Source organism: Adelges cooleyi, unplaced genomic scaffold (assembly GCF_023614345.1).
Source record: "Adelges cooleyi isolate 19-005CV unplaced genomic scaffold, UGA_ACOO_1.1 ACOO_flye_CR_arks_rails_tigmint_CR_PRNA_23, whole genome shotgun sequence".
NCBI classification, from domain to species: Eukaryota; Metazoa; Arthropoda; class Insecta; order Hemiptera; family Adelgidae; genus Adelges; species Adelges cooleyi.
This window is the reverse complement of record NW_026095893.1, coordinates 13,396,234-13,420,739: the sequence shown is the minus strand read 5'-3', so window position 1 is coordinate 13,420,739 and position 24,506 is coordinate 13,396,234. Positions and strand designations below refer to the sequence as shown.

At 29.5% G+C, this 24,506-nt stretch overlaps 1 protein-coding gene across 3 annotated transcripts in view; it reads left to right on the top strand.

Moving 5' to 3' along the window:
• Nucleotides 1-24,506, top strand: part of LOC126835469 (voltage-dependent T-type calcium channel subunit alpha-1G) — a 126,496-nt gene that overhangs the window by 53,009 nt on the left and 48,981 nt on the right. For all 3 annotated transcript variants that reach the window (XM_050568085.1, XM_050568084.1, XM_050568086.1), the window contains exons 7-9: nucleotides 906-1,176; nucleotides 3,350-3,442; nucleotides 12,280-12,458. In XM_050568085.1, coding sequence (XP_050424042.1) covers nucleotides 906-1,176; nucleotides 3,350-3,442; nucleotides 12,280-12,458 — 543 coding nt within the window. The remainder of the gene's footprint in view (nucleotides 1-905; nucleotides 1,177-3,349; nucleotides 3,443-12,279; nucleotides 12,459-24,506) is intronic.

Genomic DNA, 24,506 nt, shown 5'->3' with positions numbered 1-24,506 from the left:
GAGGGAGGGGTAGTCAGCTGTGTAGGTATATATTTTACTCTATGCTTCGATTATTATGTTTAGCGCCTAACAATATAATATTAGGTACATCATATTATTTAAATAAAAATAAAAGTTAATACCATACAAATATTATTTATTATACAAAGGTCGTTGATGTTTATTTATTATTAATTGATTTTTTAATTTGTATATATTACTATAACTATTTTACGGTACACAATATGCATAAATTATATAAATATGGCATTTATGACAATAACAATATTATCTTCATATTACAAATTTAATGATAAAATGTTTTAAAGCTATGATAATAGGTACGCATTTTGTATTATAAGTACTATATATAGAAAGCTAGAAACATGTTTTCTATAGTTAGACAATTACAATAACAAAATATTTCCTAATTATTTGTTCATTTTCAATGCAGTTGTGTGTTAATAATATAATGTAAGTAATGCATGGGTAGTATCAATTATATTAAATAATTGGTAATATTTTTATCAAAATTGCCTTAATGTTGTGATAATTTATAAGTCAGTAATTTAAAATTCCTAAAAAAAGCTTTCAGTAAAATTGTATACACTATATTATTAAATTTAAGAAAATGTACACAGTCAGTAAAAGCTTAACACTAAAAAAAAAAAATAAAATAACATTAATAATTTCCCTAGTTTTATTTCCATTAACTTTTATTTATTTGTATGTTATTGTACTACATACTTTGTTTAAAATGGAAGATAGTGACAATAATATAATATAATATGCTATTTTATAATACATTTTGAAATATTATATAAGCACGTTAAATTGTTTTTTTTTTTTATTAATCTCTAACTCAGAATCTTGGCTTTTAATAATGTTTAACATTTTTCTTATATTTCATTTACATATGTTAACAGGATGTTACCAGCGTATTACACATTAAACGATGAAGAAAAAGATTATATATGCTCACACAACGATGCTAATGGTATGCACTCGTGTTTTGATTTGCCACCTACTCGACACGACTCACTCATTTGTAATGCCACTGCGACTATGGCTTTGACCAACGGGTCATGTGTTAACTGGAATTACTACTATACAGAGTGTAAATCACAGGGCGAAAATCCATTCCAGGGCACTATATCATTCGACAACATTGGCCTGGCCTGGGTTGCCATATTTGTTGTAAGTTTTTAAATATTATAATAGTATATTTAGAACACGGCAACTGATTATGACTTGTGCAATATGAATAAGAACGAACGTAAAATCGATGCATTATATTGGGATTATTTGCAAATAATTAAAACTGACTATGCACTTAAAATGTGTTATATTTATTTTAAATTTAAACAGTTTTGACTTCGTATGGTATGCAAATGCTAGTTCTTATCTTTTAACGTCGTGTTATACCAATAACTAAATGCACGTGTTCTCAGCGGTTACCGCATAGCTTTGTTTGTTTAGACATAAATATCCACGCGTTATATATTCAACAACTTTCTTGAACATATTATAACAAAGTAAACATAATATAAGTATTTTAATTAGACTCTCAACTGATGGTTATAAGAACTTTCAACATGACAAATTTGCACATGGCTTAGTTCTTGCTGAAATATAGTATAGAAGTGGTGTAGTTAAGTTTGATTAATTACCAGTATCACTATACCAAACTTCTATACCATTATACATAATATAATAAATTTACAAACTATATTTTTATATCATTAAGAAAATATCTTAACCCACCTAAAAACCAAACGGTAATACGAAACACTACAAACATATTTTTTTTTAATTCAGTGCCAGTTAATAAGAACTTTAGTAACTGTAGAACTATTATTTTTTGATAAATATTAATAATTTTTATAAAAAAAAATAAGTGTGTATTATTGATCAGTTAAAAACAATAATATCGTTAAGTATTGTGCACATACTGATTTTTTAAAATTGGGAGTCATAGTTTTCTCTAAAAATACCGTATAAAGTTTTATTAAAAAATGTTACACTATATGTTAACATTTAATTTTAAGTCTCGTTGAATGTCATTATTGACGACATTTCCAGTATGTTTTCATAGTATGTTATCCTTATTACACTAATGCGAAGAAAATGTCTTGTTACAAAAAGTTTGCTTGATACTTTTAAAACTAGGTCATTCAAGCCAGGGTAGATAGAATAGAAATAATGACTGAAAAAAAGTCATGCAATAAACTATACTGGTTTGTAATCGTTTGTACAAACAAATCTCAGTTTTGGATTTGAGAGAAACCCATTAGTTACGAGTTGAACAAGTATAAAATCAATAAACTGTAACATGGTATATTTGAAATCGCCTAAGCTTGTGTAAGAACGTCGTATTAACGTTCGATATAACCACGTTAATTTAAATAGATAAAAAAAGTAAAACGTGTCTTTATATGATTTTTTAAAGCTAGTAAAACTTACCATTTACATTTTAAACAATTCTAAATACGTCGAGGGTTTTTAAAGTATTGGCTCAGTCGTTATTTTATATTAGAGACGCAGCTTCCAAACTCCCTGTTACATTTTCAAGTGTGCTCGGCACAGACTCAAAAACTTTAGTCAAGTTGTACAAAACTTAATGATATTTTTAAGTCATCCTTTAATAAAGCGTTAGGTGTAGAGCTTTTTCGTAGTGTTTGCGCTCGTTTTAGTCGCTACGTTTTATTAGTCTCTCAAAGTTCTACACTTTAATTGCTTTCTGTATATTTACTATTTATAAATGTAGGATTCAATCCGTTCTATTTACACTTAATGTGCTTCTCCCCACCAAAAAAAATACACAACAAATAGCAACGAATTAGCGAATGCCGCTTTATAATCGAAATAGTACTCTATCGCATTGATAGTTTTATCGGTGTAACATAAAATATCTTGTCATTCGTTATGATGAATATGCTGAGGGTAAGCTGACGGTGGTGCCAAAAAGTCGGTTGATCCACTAAAAATCACCTCAGACTCGGTAAAATGACTGATGCACCTTCACGAGATGATCGGATGATGGAAAGATATCATGGTATTGAAGTTGCCGAGGTGATTTATCGGACGGGATTTCTTCATCCCCGGTACACGATATTTGGCCACGTTCCCAAAACGAAACAGTGATTAATATCCACTAAAAGGATCAAAAAGTGAGGTCGGTATATAACGTTCACGAACAGACAGACAGCGTGCGTTGTACTCTACACATGTTTTAAACATGTTGTACAATATTACCTCTACTACCCTTTACTTTGTAACTTACGTACATGTTTTTCTCTCGACTAATTACAACATGTACTCCATATTCTATTATTTACTCTAATGTATAATTTTTTTCGTTGTTTTTCAGGTTATAAGTTTGGAAGGTTGGGTGGATATAATGTACTACGTCCAAGACGCTCATTCGTTCTGGGATTGGATTTACTTCGTGCTGCTCATCGTGGTAAGTATATGCAATATTATAATTATTATATAAGTTTAGCTTCAATACAGCTGAAAAGGTATTAGTTTTATTTACCTATATCAAGTGTTTTTTTTGTCATATCGAAGCGTTTGGTTGTGATGAAATAAAATTGCTAACTTCTGTACTGATTAATACTGTAGTTGGTTTGCTGGGTTATTTTTATTTTGCCTCGCTATCCCAACTCTAGACGGCGACCACCTACATTGTTAATTTTGTAAAATAAAACAATGCATTTATATTTTCTCGAGAACAGTATTCCAACAGTATGAAAACGGAAGTTGAAAGTTCATTTTTTGTTTGTTTTACTTTTTTACTTTTTGTATTATTCAAGTAAATATGACATTGTCGATCAAACCCAACCAACTCAATTAGTTTAATTATATCCTTTGTTACAGAGATAAAAGAATTTTTCGCATTCATTTGAATTTAATTATGAAAAAAATATTCTAAAAAGTAAATTAAGAAATAGTAATATTAATTACAACGTTTTAAAAAAACAAAAGTTTATTTTAAAGAACATAGGCCAAATAATTTACACAAAAATTAGTACTTTAAAATATCGAATATTTAATTAAGTTGACTTAGTGGTGTTATTGCAGACACTTTTAATCTAAATGTAAGCAGAAAAAAGTTATTTCTAAAAAACAAACTTAAATTTAAACATGAGGAACAAGTAAATAGTTTATTTCCGAATATTATTTTGAATAAATCTGCATACGGTAATTTTTGTAGATATTAATGTACATTAAACTTATACTCTAAGTGTACTAACACAACACTTTGTTATAAAAAACCTTCGTATTAAATTTGTTTAAAAGTAGAATACACACACAAGTAGATAAAACAGCGTACTAAAAATCACTTTTAAATAAACGATAATATCAATAATTTGATGCGAATCGTTTGGTGGTAGGAATGTTATGTTATACTATATTGATAAAATCATTGTGCAGGCAAAAATATGTTTAAAGTTGTTTTTTAGTATTAGGGTGGATACGATTAGGTTTGATCGTTTGTCTCTCCTAATAATTACTTGCCGTTTTTACCAATAAGTCAATCAAAAAATAATGAAAATATTTTTCAGAGAGCGGTTGTTTGTTGTTTCACTCCCAGTGAGTGGCGTAGAACAAGTGTAATTTCCCCTCGTTTTTTAGGTTTTCTGTAATAAAACAAAGTTTTACTACAGTTTTTTGAGAAAATTGAATATATTAATACATCGATTTCAATCCAAATTTCTGACCTTCAGCTCTTAAACTACACTTAAAAAATCGAATTAAATAAAAAGTTACCACTCCTATAGGAAAAGGTAATTGATGTTTTGTTGGTTAGTCAACGTATATTGTCTATGTCTAAAGAATATTCCATACGAATTTGTAATAAATTGGGCTATTTTTAAACAAGTTATAGCGCGCTGCAATTTGATGTGGTAAAAATTATAAACTTTTCTATATTTTGAAGGGGGAGGGGTCACCTCTTTAAATTTTCGGCCTTTTCGGGAATGATTTCTGATCTAAATCTATATACTTGCACATGAAGAAATCGGTTCAGCGGCCTAAGTCTAAGGTCCAGGTAAAAATAATATCTTCTAAGCTCCGCATCGAACCTGAATATTATTACAAATTATTAATTTAATATATAGAAGTAAAACATTAATAATAATTTAAGTTTAATAAAATATTCGATAATGCAAATATCAGCCACTGAAAAAAGATAAAAAGCATTAAGCAAAATACAATATTTATAATAATCTAAGCATATTATAAAGTCGGTCAAATATAATATTATTATAATTGATTACTTCTAAAAAAGGAAGTAAAATTAATAATGGTGCGCATTAATGAGAAACGATAAACTTAAGAACGTTCATTTTAAAACGTTGGCTTTAAACTTAAAAGAAAATCCATTCTTTAACTTAAGTATTAACAATAGCCGTATACATCTGTATAATATAGAAATATATGTAGACATTAAATATTATAGTAATTATATATATACAGTATAGTAAGCTTAGTTTTTACTTGGTGTATACGTTTTATTTAATAAAACTATTTAAAATTGATGACTAAGTGTTTTGAGCAAAATAATAACGTTTTTGATATATAAGTTTAAACATAAAATTATCCACATAAAATATAATTATAAATTATCGTTTTTGTATTCATTATTAATTCTTTATTACTGAAGTATTTATCATTTGATTACTATTCAAGGTATTTGATTACAATGTACTTAAATATTAAATTCTAAACTTTAAACGCGTTACACTTTTAAATACATCGAGATGTATTCTTATACACATAAGTTTGTCATACATTTTTAATTAAGCATTTTTTTTACCTTTTAGTTTTTAAGTTTACCTGTAAAATAATAAATAATATGCAGTGAACCCAATTATAAAAATGATTGTGTTTTAAACTTATACCTACCACGCGTAAGCAAAAGTGTTTTTTTTTTTTAATGTGAGGTGTTAATAAGTTTTATAAGTAATGTATAGTTCGATTTTTTTTAAGTCTGGTTTTATAGGAATTTTATGTTTGTGGACAACATTTTTTTGTTATGAAAAATGCAGTTGTAAAACGTAAGGTATAGTATTTTTTTTTTATTCAGTCAAACCCTATTTAAATGCTTGAAGGGAAAATGGGTTATAAACGTCGACTTAATAGCAATTTAAAAGCATCATTAGACTTGATGCAGCTTAACTAAAGAGTGGCTATATCCATTTGGTTATGTACTTTTCACAGCAATTACTAAACATTTTTTTTTTCAAACATTCTATGACCTATAAAAATGTAACTGTTGAAACAATTACTTGTTATTGAAATATTTACGAGCTACAAAAAAAAAAAATAATAATAAAAACCTATTTTCCATTACGTTTAACTACTCACATAAATTGAGTGACTAATTTTCGAAACTGTTACATAAGTACTATGATTATACCTTTACACATACATTTTCTAAGTGTGTTTGCACTTTACTTGTACAAATGATAACAGGTATAAATTATAATCACATAAATTAAAAACATTTTTACTTATTTTTCTTGTATTATACACAAGTGTACAAAAAAATTAAGTTTAATTTTTAAATGATTGTGTACAAAAAACATGGTTAATTTTAAAAACCAAAGCGGATAGTCCGGCTTAAAATATATATTTTTTAACAAAATAATTATTTAATGTTGTCTTTCTGCTATACGTCACATTAAAGTTAAATTTATGAATTTATTAAGATATTAATTTGTTATGTTACTTTAGCCGATCAAATTGTCATGATACCGTCCAAAATCATACATCTTGCAGTTAATAATAAAAATATTTATGTACTTGCCGTTTAAATTGGAACATAAAACACTCCACAGTATATACATAGTTATTGCAAAAAAATAATGAAAGAACTGCACGAGACAGCACACAAGAATCATAAAATTACCTTTTTTTTTATTAATACAAAAGTTTCTTTTCAAAAAAAATGTAATACATGAGTAGGCACAACATTGTTTTGTCGACATTTCTATTCTCTACCAGGATTTTTTTTTTAGAAGAAAAGTATAAGAGCTCATAAGAACGTAATATGTAGGTACCTTCAGTTGCTTATACATATACATGATATTTCTTTTTCATAAAAAAAATCTCAAAAGTCTGAAGAGATTCAGACTTTTGACCCACTTCCAAGTTATCATTTAATCATGTTGCACATTTAAGGGAATGCATTTTCAATGTACGAAAAATTGCTTTACTGAACTCGATAAGTATAATCAGTTGTAACACGGAAACACCCAACAGTACATCGAATAAAACAATTTGTTGTCAAATTCTAATCACGCTAGATTGTAAAAGTGAAATCATAATGTTAAGAAGTCGATCGATCATAGTTCCAGGTTGCAGTCTTGAAGCAAAACAAAAGGTTGGAAAGACACGTATGCTGTATAGAAAATAAGATAATTAATCAAAAAAATTGTATGTAAGTCTGACAGAAAGTCGAAAGATACCAAGTAGTATTGGTGAGACCACGTGATCTAAGATAGCTAGTATGAGAATGGAAAACTCGGTAGAGATCGCAAAGAATAAGAAAATATGGGTGAGAAGTTATTAGTGATAAGATGTATCGAATACAAGTATGACGTTTTATAGATACATAGTTACATAGATTAATTTGTTTTCGCAATAAAATTTTATTTTTTTTTACGTTAAAATGATGTAAGCATAATATTTAAAGTAGGATGCAAATTTGTAATCACACATTTATAAATGTTTAATAACTCCTCTTTTAAATAATATGTTGCAAGTTGTAGGTAATATTTTACACCTAACTATTTGTATCGTTTACGAAGTATAGATTAATCTGTTAATAGCTAACATTTTCTAAATAATTATAAATCATTAAACTTTAGCAGTAACATTAATATTTAGTCCTATAAATTCATTTGTTCGATAACAACAGAATTATTTAGTCCCCACTCCCCTTAAGGCACAACTTTGTTAGTGACATTAATCAGATATTGATATCTAATAGCGCTTAGCTGTTGTCATTCCCAATGAAAATGTACTCTTTTGACATGGTTACAAGTTAAAATTAAAAAATATTATTTTAGAATCCAAATATGTTCTATTTCTTGAATTAAAATGAAAAAATAATCTAAATTTGTTATGTGTATCAATATAATTGTGTTAAAAATCAATTAATATACAACTATAATCATAATTGTTAAATTATATTTTACTTGCTTATTAAAATAATAATGGAAATAATATAAAAGAAGGAATTGATCGATACTCAATACCAATTCAATATTGTATTTAACAATGTCTTCTTATTTTATCTTTGATAGACATTTACATACATTACTAGGGTTAGCGAGGCAACAAAATTACTATTATTTTAACCAAGCTGTACTACCACTATACTTCTGTAAGTCATCTGAGCACGCGGCAGTGCGCCAGGCCAAGGTACAGCAATGCCAGTGTATCTTTACACGAACCAATTCATCCGGTTTTTCTAACCCAAGTATCTCTGTTTCCTCTTAAGATAAGCTTTTGAAATTTGAAACATTGATTGTGCATGTCGTGACAAGTGCCGCTTTTCTAAGAAAAATTGCATTACAGCAAAATCGTCGAGGCGGCCGCGTGGTTCAAACCTTAGCTACCAAAAAGGAACGATATCTCCAACAAAAACCTAACAGTGAAAAAGGGCTCAGAAACTGGCCATGTGTTAAGCAAATAAAAGAGCAGTGTTGCTCGTGAAAGTAGGAGTGGTGTGAGGTTATGAAATAAAGTAATAGTAGACTTGGCCACAATGTATATATCACTACTTTGATAGGCTGACTTTTTTGGAGGGGGTTAGAACTTGGCCCTTTTTCACTGTTAGGTTTTTTTTACTTCTCGGCTCTAACATATAACATTTTAATATTTTTAATCTTATTTATCGCAGCTTTAAAAAATTAAAAAGTCCGGATAATAATGTTTTTACATCTAAATTTAATGAAGTATTTTTTTTTAAATATCCTATTATAGCTAACCCAATGAAATTACATTTATATAATATTGCCAAATCAAATAATAATATAATAAAACATTTTGAGAGCTTAATTAGTAAATAGACGTTTAAATTTATTTTTGTAGTAATAATATAACCTTTTTTAACTTAATTTTGAAGAATATTTTTTATATCTACCTCAACTAATTTTATTATTCGTGTATATTTTTTGCTGTCCTATAATAATTTTGTGGTGTAGGATGAACATTTATATTTAATCGTTTTAATGTGAGATAATTAACTAACCCTGACCGCCCCTGTTCTTTTCAACTCATTTTTTTACATATGTAAATTAAATAATTACCCTTACAAGTGAACCCCTATAATTTGTTTCGACGAATGTTGGATTTATAATTTCAACAGAGAAATAATGTTATTTTTAAACATTAGCAAAAACTAAAAGCGCTTACACAAGACAACCGTACAGACGAGGATGAAATGTGTTTAGTAGGTATCTAGCGGTATCTAGTTAAAATTTGTTCATTTGCCTTTTAGTATAAATTTTGTTACTACCATTTGGCATAACTATATATTTTTCAAAATATAATAATACTTCTAATAACTGCAATTAATTCTTCCATAACATATTATAAGTTAAATTCCAGAAAATATAAAAAAAATGGTAATTAAATCATTAGAACATACTAGGACTTCTTTCAACATGAATAATAACAAACAAGTAATAAGATAAATAATTACATGTTTTTAACTAAAACAGAATTGATAATTGAACCAATACATATTAAGTTTCGATTTACAAGAATGAAAATTAACTAGAGGGTATATAATATTATATTATATAGAGATATCCTATTTCCTTCCATATTTACGTTTAATTATAAACTGTGTGTTTTAGACAGCTTATATATGATAATATTATATAGCTGTTTTCGAACAAGCGATGAAACGATTTAGGGTATGATTACCGATTTACCTTCATGAAGTTTTACTCACACAATAAACACTGCAAAGATTATTGTACACTAAATCCTATTACAAACAGGTGCCAAAATCGTATTATGCATAATGTAGTGTTTATTCCACCGCACAATTCCAACGACATATATGCTTTTCTACTGACATTGGCGGTTTCGCGGTTCTATGCAATCTCCAAATTTCCTGTCAAAAATCACCTGTAATTTTTATAAACATTGCACTATTCAATCAGAGTAAGAAAAGCAAATATAAATTTATTTCATGCTGGTTTGACAGCCTTTCATGTAGTTGTAATTTCAAAATTACCTTACTATTGCTCATTTCTATCGATTACAACCAACATAAATAAATCAACATAATTTGATGTATTATAAGAAGTCAATAGATCAGAAATCGTACCTAAGAGGTACTTTACTGTGCTAAAAATTTAAACAGTTCACGCTGCTTATTTAAAATCAAGACAAACACAAAATATGTACGTATGTAAAAAATATATAATACAACATTGATCCAGCCTCGAGTTCCTAAACGAGTTCTAAATTTGTATGGACAATCCTTTAGATAAAGTACTATCGATTTATTTTGTGAAATCAAAAAAATATTAAAAACCCCATTTACTTAGAAGGGGTGGAAACATTTTCTTTATTTCACTTTTCAAGCGAAGTTTCGTGAATCTGTGGAGCTCTAAAACTTATATTTTGCTTAAAAATCTGAAGTCATCTTTTTTATCTGTTTAGAAAAACACTTTTACCGTATTAGACAAATATTTTCATTATATTGTTAATAATATGAGTTACAAATTATTATAGAGAGACAATTATCAACCCTAATCGTATCCATGCTAAAACTAAAAATAAAATGTTAAGCATATTATTGTCATTACAATTCACAACACAACACAAAAATTAATTTAAAATTGTTATTTCGTTTTTATAATTAATTATGTATATTTGTCTTAACTTATTTTATCATTATAATTTTCTGTAGCAATTTAAATAATACTCTATATACATAAAAAAAAGAGTACAAATTTCTTCACGCCTTAGATTGTATGAGGTTTAACATTGTGAAGTACCAACATTATAATCTGATTATTTTGTAAACATAATCATGTAACCTCTAGAGGGGTTACTACTTACTGGGTATTATATATTTTCGCTGTACTCTGAAGTAATTTACATAACGTTCTAGAGTAAGTGGCAAAAGGTTAAGGGGTTTTTTTTAATGCGATGTAGGCCGTAGGGTATGTATTTGGCGCTATCGCCTAATTGGGCTTTCCATCCAAGTATCAGTCGATTCCTTGGATCATCGTCAAGTGTGTTCAGCTATATTGTTTGAATTTGTAATTTATCACCCAAATCTGTGAAGCGATTTTTGTGCTTCTATATTATCAGTAATTTTGTAGACACTCTGATGTCAAATTATTAAATGAAATTCTTCGCTTGCGCTGCTATAATACGTGTTATGAATCAATAAATCAAGAATTTAAACATGCACAAATCACACATGTACAGCATTACGTAAAAGTTAATCTGCTGTACTGTAAAGGCCGTTAGAAGGTTAGTTTTTAATATAATATTCACTGGATTTTTTTTTTTTTTTTAATTGACATGTACGTGATACATTTATTTAAACCGTTAACACGGGAAAACGATAACAATTAACGTTCGGCTAACTAGTGCACGCGCAATTCGACTAAAAATAAAATGCGTTGCGTACCGTGATTGGCTATTAACAAAATCGTATTCAGTCTGCATTTATATAAAAATATTTGTCGCTTTATCTGCGGAAATTAATATTAAAAAAGCGCATTACCGATTAAATATTATTTTGAATGATTTGACAGCTGTCGTTTTTTAAAAACGGAATTGACTTGTTTTCGCTCAATAACCCATCGAGTTATAATGTAAACGTATTTTATGAAACGCTTTGTCGGTGTTTTAGAGGTTCTAATAACTTTTAATATTCTTTGGCCGAATGGACTCGATCGTAAAGCGATGCACGATATAGACGCAGAATACCGAATAACCGTTGCAAATTGTACCACACAAACAGACGGTATTATTTTTATGGCTTATTGAAACGTCTTGGATCGTGCAACGAGCATGTATATCGGCAACACTGAAGACGATCGCTCGAGAAAAAAATTTAAAACTTATCTTGTATTTACAGCGTACGGTGGTTGAGCCACAATAAAACTGTGTAATAACGTTTCTTCAGAATCCGTAAAAATACTTCGCACTGTTAACCCTTTTCCCGTACAATATATATATTTGTTTGTATTATTTATTTATTTCTATCGTCGCACAGTTATTAAAATCTCGACGACTTACGGTTTTTTCCAGATCGGATCGTTTTTCATGATAAACCTTTGCCTGGTGGTCATTGCCACGCAGTTTTCCGAGACAAAGAAACGTGAAATGGAAAGGATGAAAATGGAACGTGCTCGTTTCCACTCCACCAGCACGCTTACCTCTTCGACCAACAACTCGGAGCCTTCGTCCTGTTACGCGCAAATGGTCAAGTGAGTGCATTTATTTTCTTGCGTACACCCTAAGTACATACTATACCCAAGTCGTTATATTTACAACCCATGCCGAGATGTATTTATCCGTCGCAAACACGCTCGCCTAATGATATACCCTCGACGGTAAATTACATTGTATTGAAAAACATGATTGTCGTCGTTCTTGTGTGTCACACGCAAATCCTTCGTGTCCCAAATGATGACGTGTTGTTTTAATTGAAACGTTCGCCAAACAGTTTTCTCTTTTTCGTATACAATTCGATCGAATCGTTTCCCACACACATTACTGTTGTAATAAATAATTAATTTAAACATGATGGAAAGCTCGTGTGTCGCACATGCATACAAATACCGCTGTCAATTTAAAGCGGTCGTCGTGTCGGGGGCGTAGGTACATGTCAATTTATTGATCGTTATCACAAATGACCGAGGTCAATAATTTCCAAATTTGGCCTACCGACGATGAACATAATAGACGTTGTCGGGGGTTGCCGCGGTTATACTGTTATAAATAATCCGTTTATCTCGCTCACTCCTCGTTGCTGTCCTATTTCCCGTGCTTTTGTCCTCTTCCTGTCCGTGTATATCTCCGGGGACAAGTCCGCGATTGAAATACACAACAATTGGCGTGATTAGCACTCACGTTATCGTACAAAGATATAATATTACCTATATGTATCGTGTATACATGCATATATTTATAACCATCAAGTTCACTGTTAGCCGTTAGGTGTACGTCATGTATAGCTGTTGACCGAGTACATTTTTTTCTACCATATATTATTGATTTTAACTACTTGCTTACTTTTCAATCACCTAATGATATTTTTCGTATATAACGCATTACCTTAAGTTAAAAATCACAGAGTTACCGACCATCACATACAACTATAGGGTTGAATGTTCATAAAATGCATTTTTATATTATCAGCAGTACCGTGTATTTGAGGAGGAAAAGTATCCTCGGTTAAGTAATAGAGCAAAAGCGTTTCCTCGGACGGCAAATACGAGTATATAAGCCGTGGATTTTTCAGGGTCATAGGGATAGCGTTGCTCCGAAGTGAAAAATGTCCGAATACTACTCTGGTGTTCAGTACTACTTTGCAGATGGTAGTTTTTTTTAACGTGAAACACCTTTTAGGACGGGGGTGATAATTAAAAAACGTAGATTTAAGCGTTACCGACTATATGTTTACAAGACACCTATTTTTAACCTATCTGTTTACTCTAGACATAATTCGACATTGTTGTTGATAATCAAATTCCGTGGTTATGCAAAAACAAATATAATAACAAGAGAAACTGGCATAGCAAGCTCCATTGCGCCAAAACGTACACTACGCATTTTTTAGCTTTAATCGTACATAACTTGGGAGAAAAGGGGTCCAAAGGGGCCACAACCCTTACTGACGAGTCATGAAGCGATGAGTTTTTTTACATTTAATTACCAAATGGTATTATTTAAGTAACATTAAAAAAAAGTTAATGTTATTTATACAACTGAAACATTAAATTGATGCATTATAAGTGTATATAATGTCTTTGAGGACCATATATTTTAAGGAAACACCGGATTATGTCCACTTCGTACTTTAAAAAATTATTAAATAAGAAATATTTGTCGATAAAGATTTAAAAATATATTTTGTGTGAGATAGATATAATATCATGTACAGTGTACACCGCAAACCGTAGCAACCGAAACTGAATTAAAAGGAATGCAAAACCCCTATTTTAATCAGTTAATACATTTTTCTAGTCAACCATATGCATCCTACAAAGAAAAAGAAAAAAGACGATACTGAGTTTATAGATAAAAGAAACTTCAAAGGGGCGTGAAACTTTTCACTTCAATCATATGTTTTATGAGTAAGTTAAGTAATGTAGTTTCAAATTAAATTTTTCCTCGTTAAAATGTACACAATTTATTGTTTATATAGAATTTTTGTATTAGTTATAATTATTGTAACTAATCCTAGACATATTTTAATTGAATACTATATAATTAAACTATTAAAAGTAAATATTTACAAAAAAAAACACCCAATTATTATAAATATGTTATTAGCAAACATTTTAAAACCTTTTATACTACTTCAACAACTTTAAATGTTCTTAGAAACAACGTTTTGCGAACTATTTGTTTGAATGCAGTAATACACGTTTTAACTACATGGAAATGTTAGAGTTTAATTAATAACAACCTTTTAATCTGAAATTTTATTTAAAATTTAAAAACCAATATTATCTTTTTTACGTTCAAAATCATTTTTATTTATAGCATGGTACATAAATTAATGTATACGAGACAAAAACAGTATTCCATATTATAAATTATTTTTTACAAAATACTAAAGTATTAATGTATTTTTTGTTGGATAAGTTTGAACTAATATAATATTATAAGTGATTATTAAGATTAAAAAATCGAATAACAATGCCATTTTTTTTATTGAAAATTTTTATTTATATAGCTTGTTGTTACTCACATAATATAGTTTTCAAAAGTTGTAGAAAGCACGGGTGTGAAATTGACCTTGAAACTTATTGCTCTCCAGAGAATAACAAAAATTAGAGAAGTGGAGTCAACTTCACGTAGCTCCCCTTCGTTAGTCAACCCTACTCGAAACGTATGCCAATATTTTGCAACTAATTGTTATAATTAAAAATACTGAATATACAGGATTTTGAATAAATATATCCTAATATAATCTATAATCTATATAATCATTACAAACAGGATTCTGCATTTTTAGTTCTTAAAAATCCAGAATAGTTAGAAAAATTTCATATTTAAAATAAAAAAATAAAAACATTACTCTTATTATAATTTTCCAAAAAGGTAATTTACTGTCCACTCCTCTTATAATTTTGGAAATTGTAAGACTACCTGAGCTATGTTGTACTAACGTTAAAATTGAGTCATAAAAGATCATTACGTAGTATAGTGGGGGGGGGGAGAGGCTCGTCGTTATAAAAATTATTTTTTCGATGTAAATATTGATCTGCAAATTCAAAAAAACCTCGTCGCAAATAGTTGTAAATTAGTTGGATTTAGGTCAATCGGACAATGCAGGGGGCCAAATTCATACATGTGTAGAAAGCAATTTATTACAAGGATTATATTACATATTTAATTATACAATTCTAATGGACGTCAATGATATTACAACTTGCACAACGTTAAATTATGTTTGAACGGTTTTGCTTTGTTATTTCACCTCACCTTATGGTACTTAACGTTTAAATGGCAAAAGTGTCTAGAATATATAGGGTATTTAACTTGTGTGTTAAAGCAATAGGCCATCTCCGGCATCTTGTCTCATTTAAAGTTTTAATAAAGTTTCCGTTGTGAAACAGCTTTAAGTTTTCGACACACTGGAGAGAAAACAGGGTTTAAAATACCTCACTGAACTGATTTGGTCTTTACTTTTCATTCCTAAACCATACACTATGACTTTCTTCACCATCCACTCCATTTCATATTGTCTCAAACTATTTTCCTCTGTGACAATGGTTTAAGCAAAATAAATATATAACAGAAATATTAGAAGGTGATCAAACTTGATGATCATACTTTTCAGTATACTATCGCTTTTATGCTTTTACTAGTTGAGTTTAGTTTTAATCCACTATGGCCGATGATAATTTGAAAAACGATAAAAAAGGAGATTTAAGAAAAAAACTAAAAATACTTTATGTCAATGGCTAAATATTCGAGAAAGAAAAAAATTTGAGAACATTCTTTCATCGTAACAGACATTTGTTCGGGTTTGGCGTTTTGACCCATTTATAAATGGGCATTTAATTAATCTAATGATGTACGTTGTGATTTACTGCACAAAGTGACTTTCATTCAAAAGCCCTTTGCCCATTTACTGATATTAGTCAAGTCCAATATTCATTCTTCTCTCCACGGAACAAATTCCTCCAAATTTCTTATACTCGGACCATCGTAGAAATAATGTAATGCTTCCGTCTATGTGAATCATCTGCAGACATTTAAAAACATGGAGAATTCTTACACTCTGGAAAAAGTCTTAAGACTTTTATTATTATTATTATTAGTAATATATATTTTAACTTAAGTTCAAAAAGAATAATAAACTTTTCTTGAAATTTTTACTTTTAAAGATTTGTATACATTAGAACAATAATTTGTTTTGATCGCAACTGATTAACTATAAATTATATTATAGGAATTTACATGCTTTTCTTTAGCTCGCTAACACGTACGTACGTTTGAACGGGTATTTTTCAAATCTTGCAAAATTAATTTATCCCACTTTCCGATGTCGTATAGGGCTGAAACTTGGCACAGACACTCATCTTAGATGACAATACAATATCCTGTTATCATATTGGGACTCGGACATCAAGGTCGCCCTACACAGGGTCAAATGTGGGGGTCATTTCACTAAAATATCATGTTTTTTTCAAATCTTGTAAAATTATTTAGTAATCTATTCAGCAGTTATTAAATACCTTTAATAGGACTAAAAAGTAAAAAAAAAAATACATTTAAAAAAAACTTTTTTTAAAAACACGCTTTTCTAAAAAAAAAATAGTAAAAAGTGAACTAAAAAGTAAAAAATAATTTTATTACAAGAACAATTTACCAATCAGTTGTACCATATTTCCTTTGAAAACAACCGAAAATTAATTACAATTTTAAATAATGATAAACATCTTTAAATTTTGACTAAAAAGAAAAGCGTGGGCCCTATTCAACAAAGCCCAAATTCATTGAGTTAAGTATTATGAAATGTATGTGTCACACACAGATATTAAACTAAACTTAAATTACAAAAGATCTTACAATATAAAACATTATTTGATAAATTTATTAGGAACTTTTTTTAGTCAAAAATTAAAGATGTTTAACATTATTTAAAATTGTAGTTAATTTTCGGTTGTTAAAATATGCTATAATTGATAGGTAAATTGTTCTTGTAATAAAATTATTTTTTACTTTTTAGTTCACTTTTTACTATTTTTTTAGAAAAGTGTGTTTTTATTTAGTCTTTTAAAGTCGAATTTGAAGTATAATTTCCTATAATATTGGAGATAAATTAATTTAAAAAAATAACCACTTTTATCCCAAAACTATGTATTTATTTTGTATGACGATAACGCTTAACCTGATTTATGGTTATCACTTTGATTTACTATTCATTTTTATTTTTAACTTCTATATGAGAATAATAATTTGTGCAGACGCGTGGCGGAATGAGATAAGGCGACAGTGTATTAACACACGGTTCGAATATCGGCCACTGGTTGTTTGTTCATTTGGGCGGACAACTGTCTGAGGGAAGAAGTGGCCGCATGCACCTCTCTATGGGGCCAACTTGTTTGGTAGCGTTAGGTCGGCAGCCGGCTATAAGCTCAAAAATTCCAAATCTAAAACGTCTAAGCCCCGATCGGTGGAAATAACGGACAGTAAACGTAAGAGAGAAGATAATTTAACTAAATTTGTTTTCATTAAATAATAATTTAACTTAAATATGCTAAAATATAATCTTTTTTTAAGTAAACAATGGAGTTGTAAATATTTGTATCCATTTCCTTTTTACGTTAAAGTATTTCGGTAAAAATCATTTAGTAAAGTCATCAATCAATAGAAAATGGCATTTTCAATATTTATTCATTGTTGACGGGGAAAATCTAAACGTCAACGATATCCGCTTGGGATGTTAACAACATAATTTTATGAATAACGAAATGTCATTTTTTAATGAACTTTTTTATTATTTTGTAGATCATAAATAATGCATAGTCTAACTAGCGAAAATGTATATTAAATATACATGTAAACATTTTACTCTGTTATATTCATAACGTACAAAATTATAGTTGGGAAAGCTGCGTTAAACTAACTTTAAACTCTATAAATAATTTAAACAATATGCATATTTAAACAAAGTACAGACGTCTAAGCTGAAACATTTTAGTATAAAAAAAGCTTTTATAACACTTTTTTTTAAGTTGTTTATTGTGAAGAACGTAAGTACCTACAACAGGACGATTTGTTGTAACGTTCTGTTTTTTTCCCTATAGATATTAGGTTATAAAATAATAGATATAGTTCATAAATTTCAGTAATTTTATTCTTTATTTTAACAAAAAACTAATATCATGCGCGTTGCCTACATAGTTTTAATGTTTAATGCTTAACTCCTTTCGATGTTAATAATTTTATAAGTTGTACACGATTAAATAATTGTATTAAAAACGTTATTAAAATATTACATTATATATAAACTATCACTAATTTTTCATTTCTTTTAAGGAGTCATGTAGCAAATCGTGGTTGAGTTGGTTTTTGCGATTTACAACCAATAATGTAATTATGATTTAACTATTGATAAAAAGCTAATTTATTACAAAACATTAAACTGCCAATATAAACTATTAATATTAATTGTTCATTTTTTAAAAATATGATTGCAAAAATACATGAACTTAATAACTACAATAATTTAAAAAAATGAAATGTTTAATTCAATTAAAATGTTTTAAAAAGTTGTTATAATACAAGTTGCTTATATACCATTTAATGGGTAAATAAATAATTAGATATTTAATAATATCTAATTATTTCTCTCTTAATTTGTTTAATTCTTGTAGTATAGACTAATGACTATAGTTTTATCAAATAACTATTGTACCTGTAGTTATACTCTGCTGAAACATATTTATGTTATGTCGTTCTTGTGCCGAGGCGAAGGAGAATATGTATAAAAGCGACTTGAGAGCGATGCACGTTTCTAAGGAGTTGGATAGTTGTGCCTTATAATTACAAACCTTCACGTAAAACTAAAGAGGGTGTTAAAAAAATAGACATTAGTTACTTTTAAGAAATCTTGTTTAACATAAATTCATGAAGCATTTATTATTTTATAAATATTTCAGTGTCTAAAACATCACTAGAGCGAATGGTCTCGTCAGTTTAGCTTAAAAATAAATTATAGTCAATAATAAATTATCAATTATCTAAACTATACTTTAATGTTAGCGAAACTGGTGAAAATAGCCATAAGTCAGTGGAAATGGTCCCCAAAAAAAGTAATCGGTCAAAAACAATCGTTATTACAAATTAAGATTTATATTTAATAGGGCGAAATGATTTCATTAATTAACACTCTAAAAGTAATTCAGCAAAAGTAAATGATGATAGATAGTTTTTGAAAAAAACGTCATGAAATGTTTTAAAAATTAAATTATTATTTAGATAATTTTCAGATGTCTTCAGTTTTCCGCTGACTCGTTGTAGAGTCCATCTTCAGAGCGATAATCACTGTTCCGTTGTCGTAACTGTATTAAACTATACTGACAGCGGAACAGTAGCTACAGCTCTAGTCCATCTTTAGGACTCTTCAACGAGTTTGACACTTCAGCGGAAAACTGAAGACATGGATAGATTTGAAAATTATCCGTATAATATTTCAATCCGTGAAAGCTTTAATATATTCAAATTAAATGATGTTTTCAAAACAATTAGTTTATTAAATTTAGGTAATATTTTTGGTAAAATTTACCAATTCTGACGGATTTTTATTTAGAATTTTAAACAGAAAAACAATAGGGCTTATTAATATTTTATTCTAACGAACGTCAATTATACAGTTTTAATATTGAATATAAATAATTTTAAGCAATCATTTTACGATATGTGAAACAACAGATTTTCCAAATTTTTTTAATAGGTTATAGGTTGATATTTGTTATAACCAGTAGCGTTTGTATTATATTAACAACGAGTATTATTTAAAATTGTATACCTTTCAATTGGTAATTATGAAAATTATCCGCGCAACAGTTATTTGCCATAGACGCCTGTAATGTTATTGTAAAATTATATAGTTCTAAATTCCAATTTTCTTAAATGTTCATATTGGAGTTGTAGGTATTTATATCAAAATTTAATTAATATAGGGTTTATGCCAGGCTACGATTATTCTATTATCACCGTATAATACATATTTGCTCTTTGTTTGCTTGCATGTTAGGTTAAATATATATTGTGCTATGCAAAACACTCCAGGTCGTTCATTAGAACGTCGGAATGCTTATTGTGGGTTAGCAAGAAGGAGAAAAATACTCGCGAAATTATACAATTATCAAATTAGGACGAACTTAGACACGTAGAAGCCCAAAAGTAGCCCGTGTGAAATATCAGACCCCTACCATTAAAAAAAAAAAAAAAAACATATCAACAATAAGTAGAGATGCGCATACAGCGTACGCTAAAAATGGTTTCAAAAATAAAAAACGAATTACCTAATTTGTTGAAATAAAAACTATATTTGATTAAACGTACTATTGGTATAAGATAAGCGCCGCCGAGGGAAAAGAACACTTCATAAGTTTAATGAGTATAATAAGTAATAACTGTTATAGTCCTAACAGGCATCCAATTATCTATGAAAAATAAATAACAAATTTAGAATACAATATGTGCTGTGTTGTAAAATATTTGAAATACTTTAAAATAATTATTCAAAATGTGTTGTAAAGACTATTTTATGAGTATTCAAATTTCATATAAAAATACTAAGAAAGAGTATTTGAATACTTCGATAATTTATCGACGGTCTAAAACGAATAGTAATATTAAAGCTTAGTAAATGTTGTATTTAAAATGTTGAACTTGCGCCCTCCAATCAGCCATGAAGCCATAATGAAAAAACTCTTTAACTTAATAGAACAAACGTTGGAAAAAAAATATTAAAATGAATACTTTATCTTATTTACTATGTTTTCATATTTTTAGTAATAATCAAAAGAAAATAATAACTACTAACTGTGGTCGGGACAAAGTTACAACATAACAAATTTTCATAAAGCTGAAACTAAAATAATATAATATATATATATTATTATTTGTTTGTAAATATATATTTAGAAAATTATAAAATCAATTTATATTAGCCGCTTCGATGCGGATCATTAGATGGTAGGATATTATACACCAATAAAATCATTAGTGAAAGCAAAAATGTGTTTAAAATTGATAAATTACAATAAATGAACCATATTATGCAAAGCCTCTCAACGAGTAGGCGCCTTGTCAGAATAATATTGCCGTTGTGTCGTTGTCGGTCGAACGGGTACTAGAAATCATTAGTCGATATTAGACGATATTCGCGTACTTGTGCGCCTCCCCGACACAGGCAACTGTCCGCCGCGCCGTGTCTTCCGCGTATCACGGATATCCTTTGCCGTCACCGGAACCACTGCGCACACGATAATGGACTGGCCGGGCTTTATAATAACGTGTAGCTTTTTGTGACGGTTTTGACAAATGACGGTTCGTCATATCGTCGTTGTAGCTATAATACACGGTTGCAGCGGCGACAGCCACTACGACGACGCCGGATGACACACTCGTGCGGACGATTATTATTATTATATATTATTATGCGGGTTTCTGCTCTTGTAAAAATCGTACGGCGGACCGCGTGTGTCAAAACGGCGACGCGTCATTAGCCGAGTTAATTTATTATTAATTGCCCGGCCGCCGTCGAGGAGGAATGCGGTCGGTTGCAGAACGAATACCGCGCTTTATGTGGCGAAGAAAATAATAATAATAATAATATATAAGGCAGTGGCGACGGGAGACAGTGCCCGCGCGACCGTATATCATGGTATGGGGACGGCCGTGACTAGGATCTCGGGCAAGTATATATATAATAATAATAATATATAGCTGTTGCTGAACACCTGAACGAACATTCATCAAAGGCGAATAAAATTCGTTATCCCGCGCCGTTGTTGCCGCCGCGGGACGCGGGCAAACAGCTTTGTCAGATCAACACAACCGAAATTACTTTTGGCATTCGTCTCCGTCTGCTTGTCGAGCGATAAGACGGAGACGCGGTTATATCGGCGCTGTATTGTGCTATAAAGTTTATGAAAGAGACAACGAGCGGAAAATAAATGACACGAACGCCGCCAAATCGAACGCGGAGAGTAAATAAAACATGTGTTTTTCATAAATTGCTCTCGCTGTGTGAATGGTAACCATTACTGTGATTACGGCTGTTATATGTGTGTTTGTATATTAATATTATATTGTATGGCACCAGTAGTGTGTTGTTGCCTAGATATTTTGTGTACTACTTTGTTCTATCGACGAACCGTGATAGTCCATTATCCGAGAAACGCCGTTTTCTATTTTATTGGCAATTTTTTTAAAATATTATTAATGCACCCTAATCTGTACGCATCGACAATTTTCACCGTCCATTTTGAAACGTCTATTATGTACAACAACACGTAAGGCTTGTGACTAAGTATATAGTAGGGTTGGGCCTATCCGGATAATTGATCAACTATCCGGATATCCGAAACTATCCGGATAGTTAAAAATTATCCGGATAGTTTCGGATATTCATTTCATTTTTATAAGACAAATATACCTTAATAATATACAGTGTTTTTAAACATACCGAATAATAAAATAATGACACCTAATTCAATTTTACTATCACATGAATGATTTTTAGATATATCCGTGTCAGTGGTTGTTAACCGACTATTCGGACTCATTGCAGAGTCCATCCTCAGGGTTGTCACAACTGTTCCGCTGCCGGTTAATAACCACTGACACGGATATATCTGAAAATCATCCATGTGATATTTCAATCCGTGAAAGTTTCAAAAAATACATAAATTTGAGTACTCAAAAAAATATATTCGGCTGGTTAAAAATTAAATGAATATCCGAAACTATCCGGATAATTTTTTAACTATTCGGATAGTTTTGGTTCTACGGATAATTGAAATATTATTTGATATCCGAAACTATCCGGATAGTTTCGGATATCCGGATAGTTGATCAATTATCCGGATATCCGAAATTATACGGATTTCGGATATCCGTATCCGAATTATCCGGATATCAAATGATCCGGATATCCGCAAAATCCGAATATTAGTCCCAACCCTAAGTTCCATAATTAGCAAATCATTTTTAAATAATTTAATCGTATCAATATATTCGTTGCCTTAGAACCAGAGGAATGTATCGTCAAGAAATGTTTTTTTTATTGCATATTAACCAAATTTTTTTTTTAGAATTTTCTATTAAGGCCATTGGGTACCGGCCAATTTTTCCGTCAAAAACTACCCATTTATGCGATAAGACTTCTGAAAATATATATGAATTCGGCATAAAGTCTACTTGAGATCGGTCAGCTTACATTTTTTAATTTTGCTCTCAAAATTTTACAAGTTTAATTTAAATTTTTTGAAAAATGTTGAATCTTGTAGTAGTGTTTCAACAATAAATTAGACCGGTGCGAGGACGGGAGGGTAAGATAACAACACTCACACTAATGTTCATTTACTACGCACACAACGACAACGCGTAACAGAAAAAAAACCAGAAATTGCCTACCTACAGCTCCTTAATTAAGGTCGGTACCCAATCGCTTTAAAACGACGGAACTCATAGAACATTGGAAGAATATTACTAGAATTAAAGAAATGTTTCTCAATAATTAATAATGACTAATTAATTTATAATAGGGTAATTGAATTTTTGGTTAAAACGTTGCTACTAAGCTAACAGTATGATAATTTTCGTTATAGTTGAAACTAAATGCAACTTTAATAAATCTAATACAAAAGTAAGTTAAATATAAAAAAAATTTAATTTACTCTCCTGAAAAATGTACATCTGGTTGATACGTTCATCTGATTCTAAGGTCACGATAGTAGTATTAGTTCTACTACTAGTGTAGTATGTATTACTATAAATCGTGTTTAAATAATTCCAAAGATTTATTATCGCTTTTACTCTTTTTTTCACGATTGCTACTTAAATAGTACTACTGATTAGACTAATATTTAAAATACGAATAAAACAAGGAATTTGTAAGGAATTTTACTTGTTTCACCAGATGGATTTTTTTGATAAAATCAAATACAGTAACAATTCCACCAAAACAGCAAAATTGCTCAAAAAACCAAAATTGGTTTTTGTTCTTCTGGAAATCTGGTAATTACTAAGTTTTGATAATTTTAAAAAATGCGAAT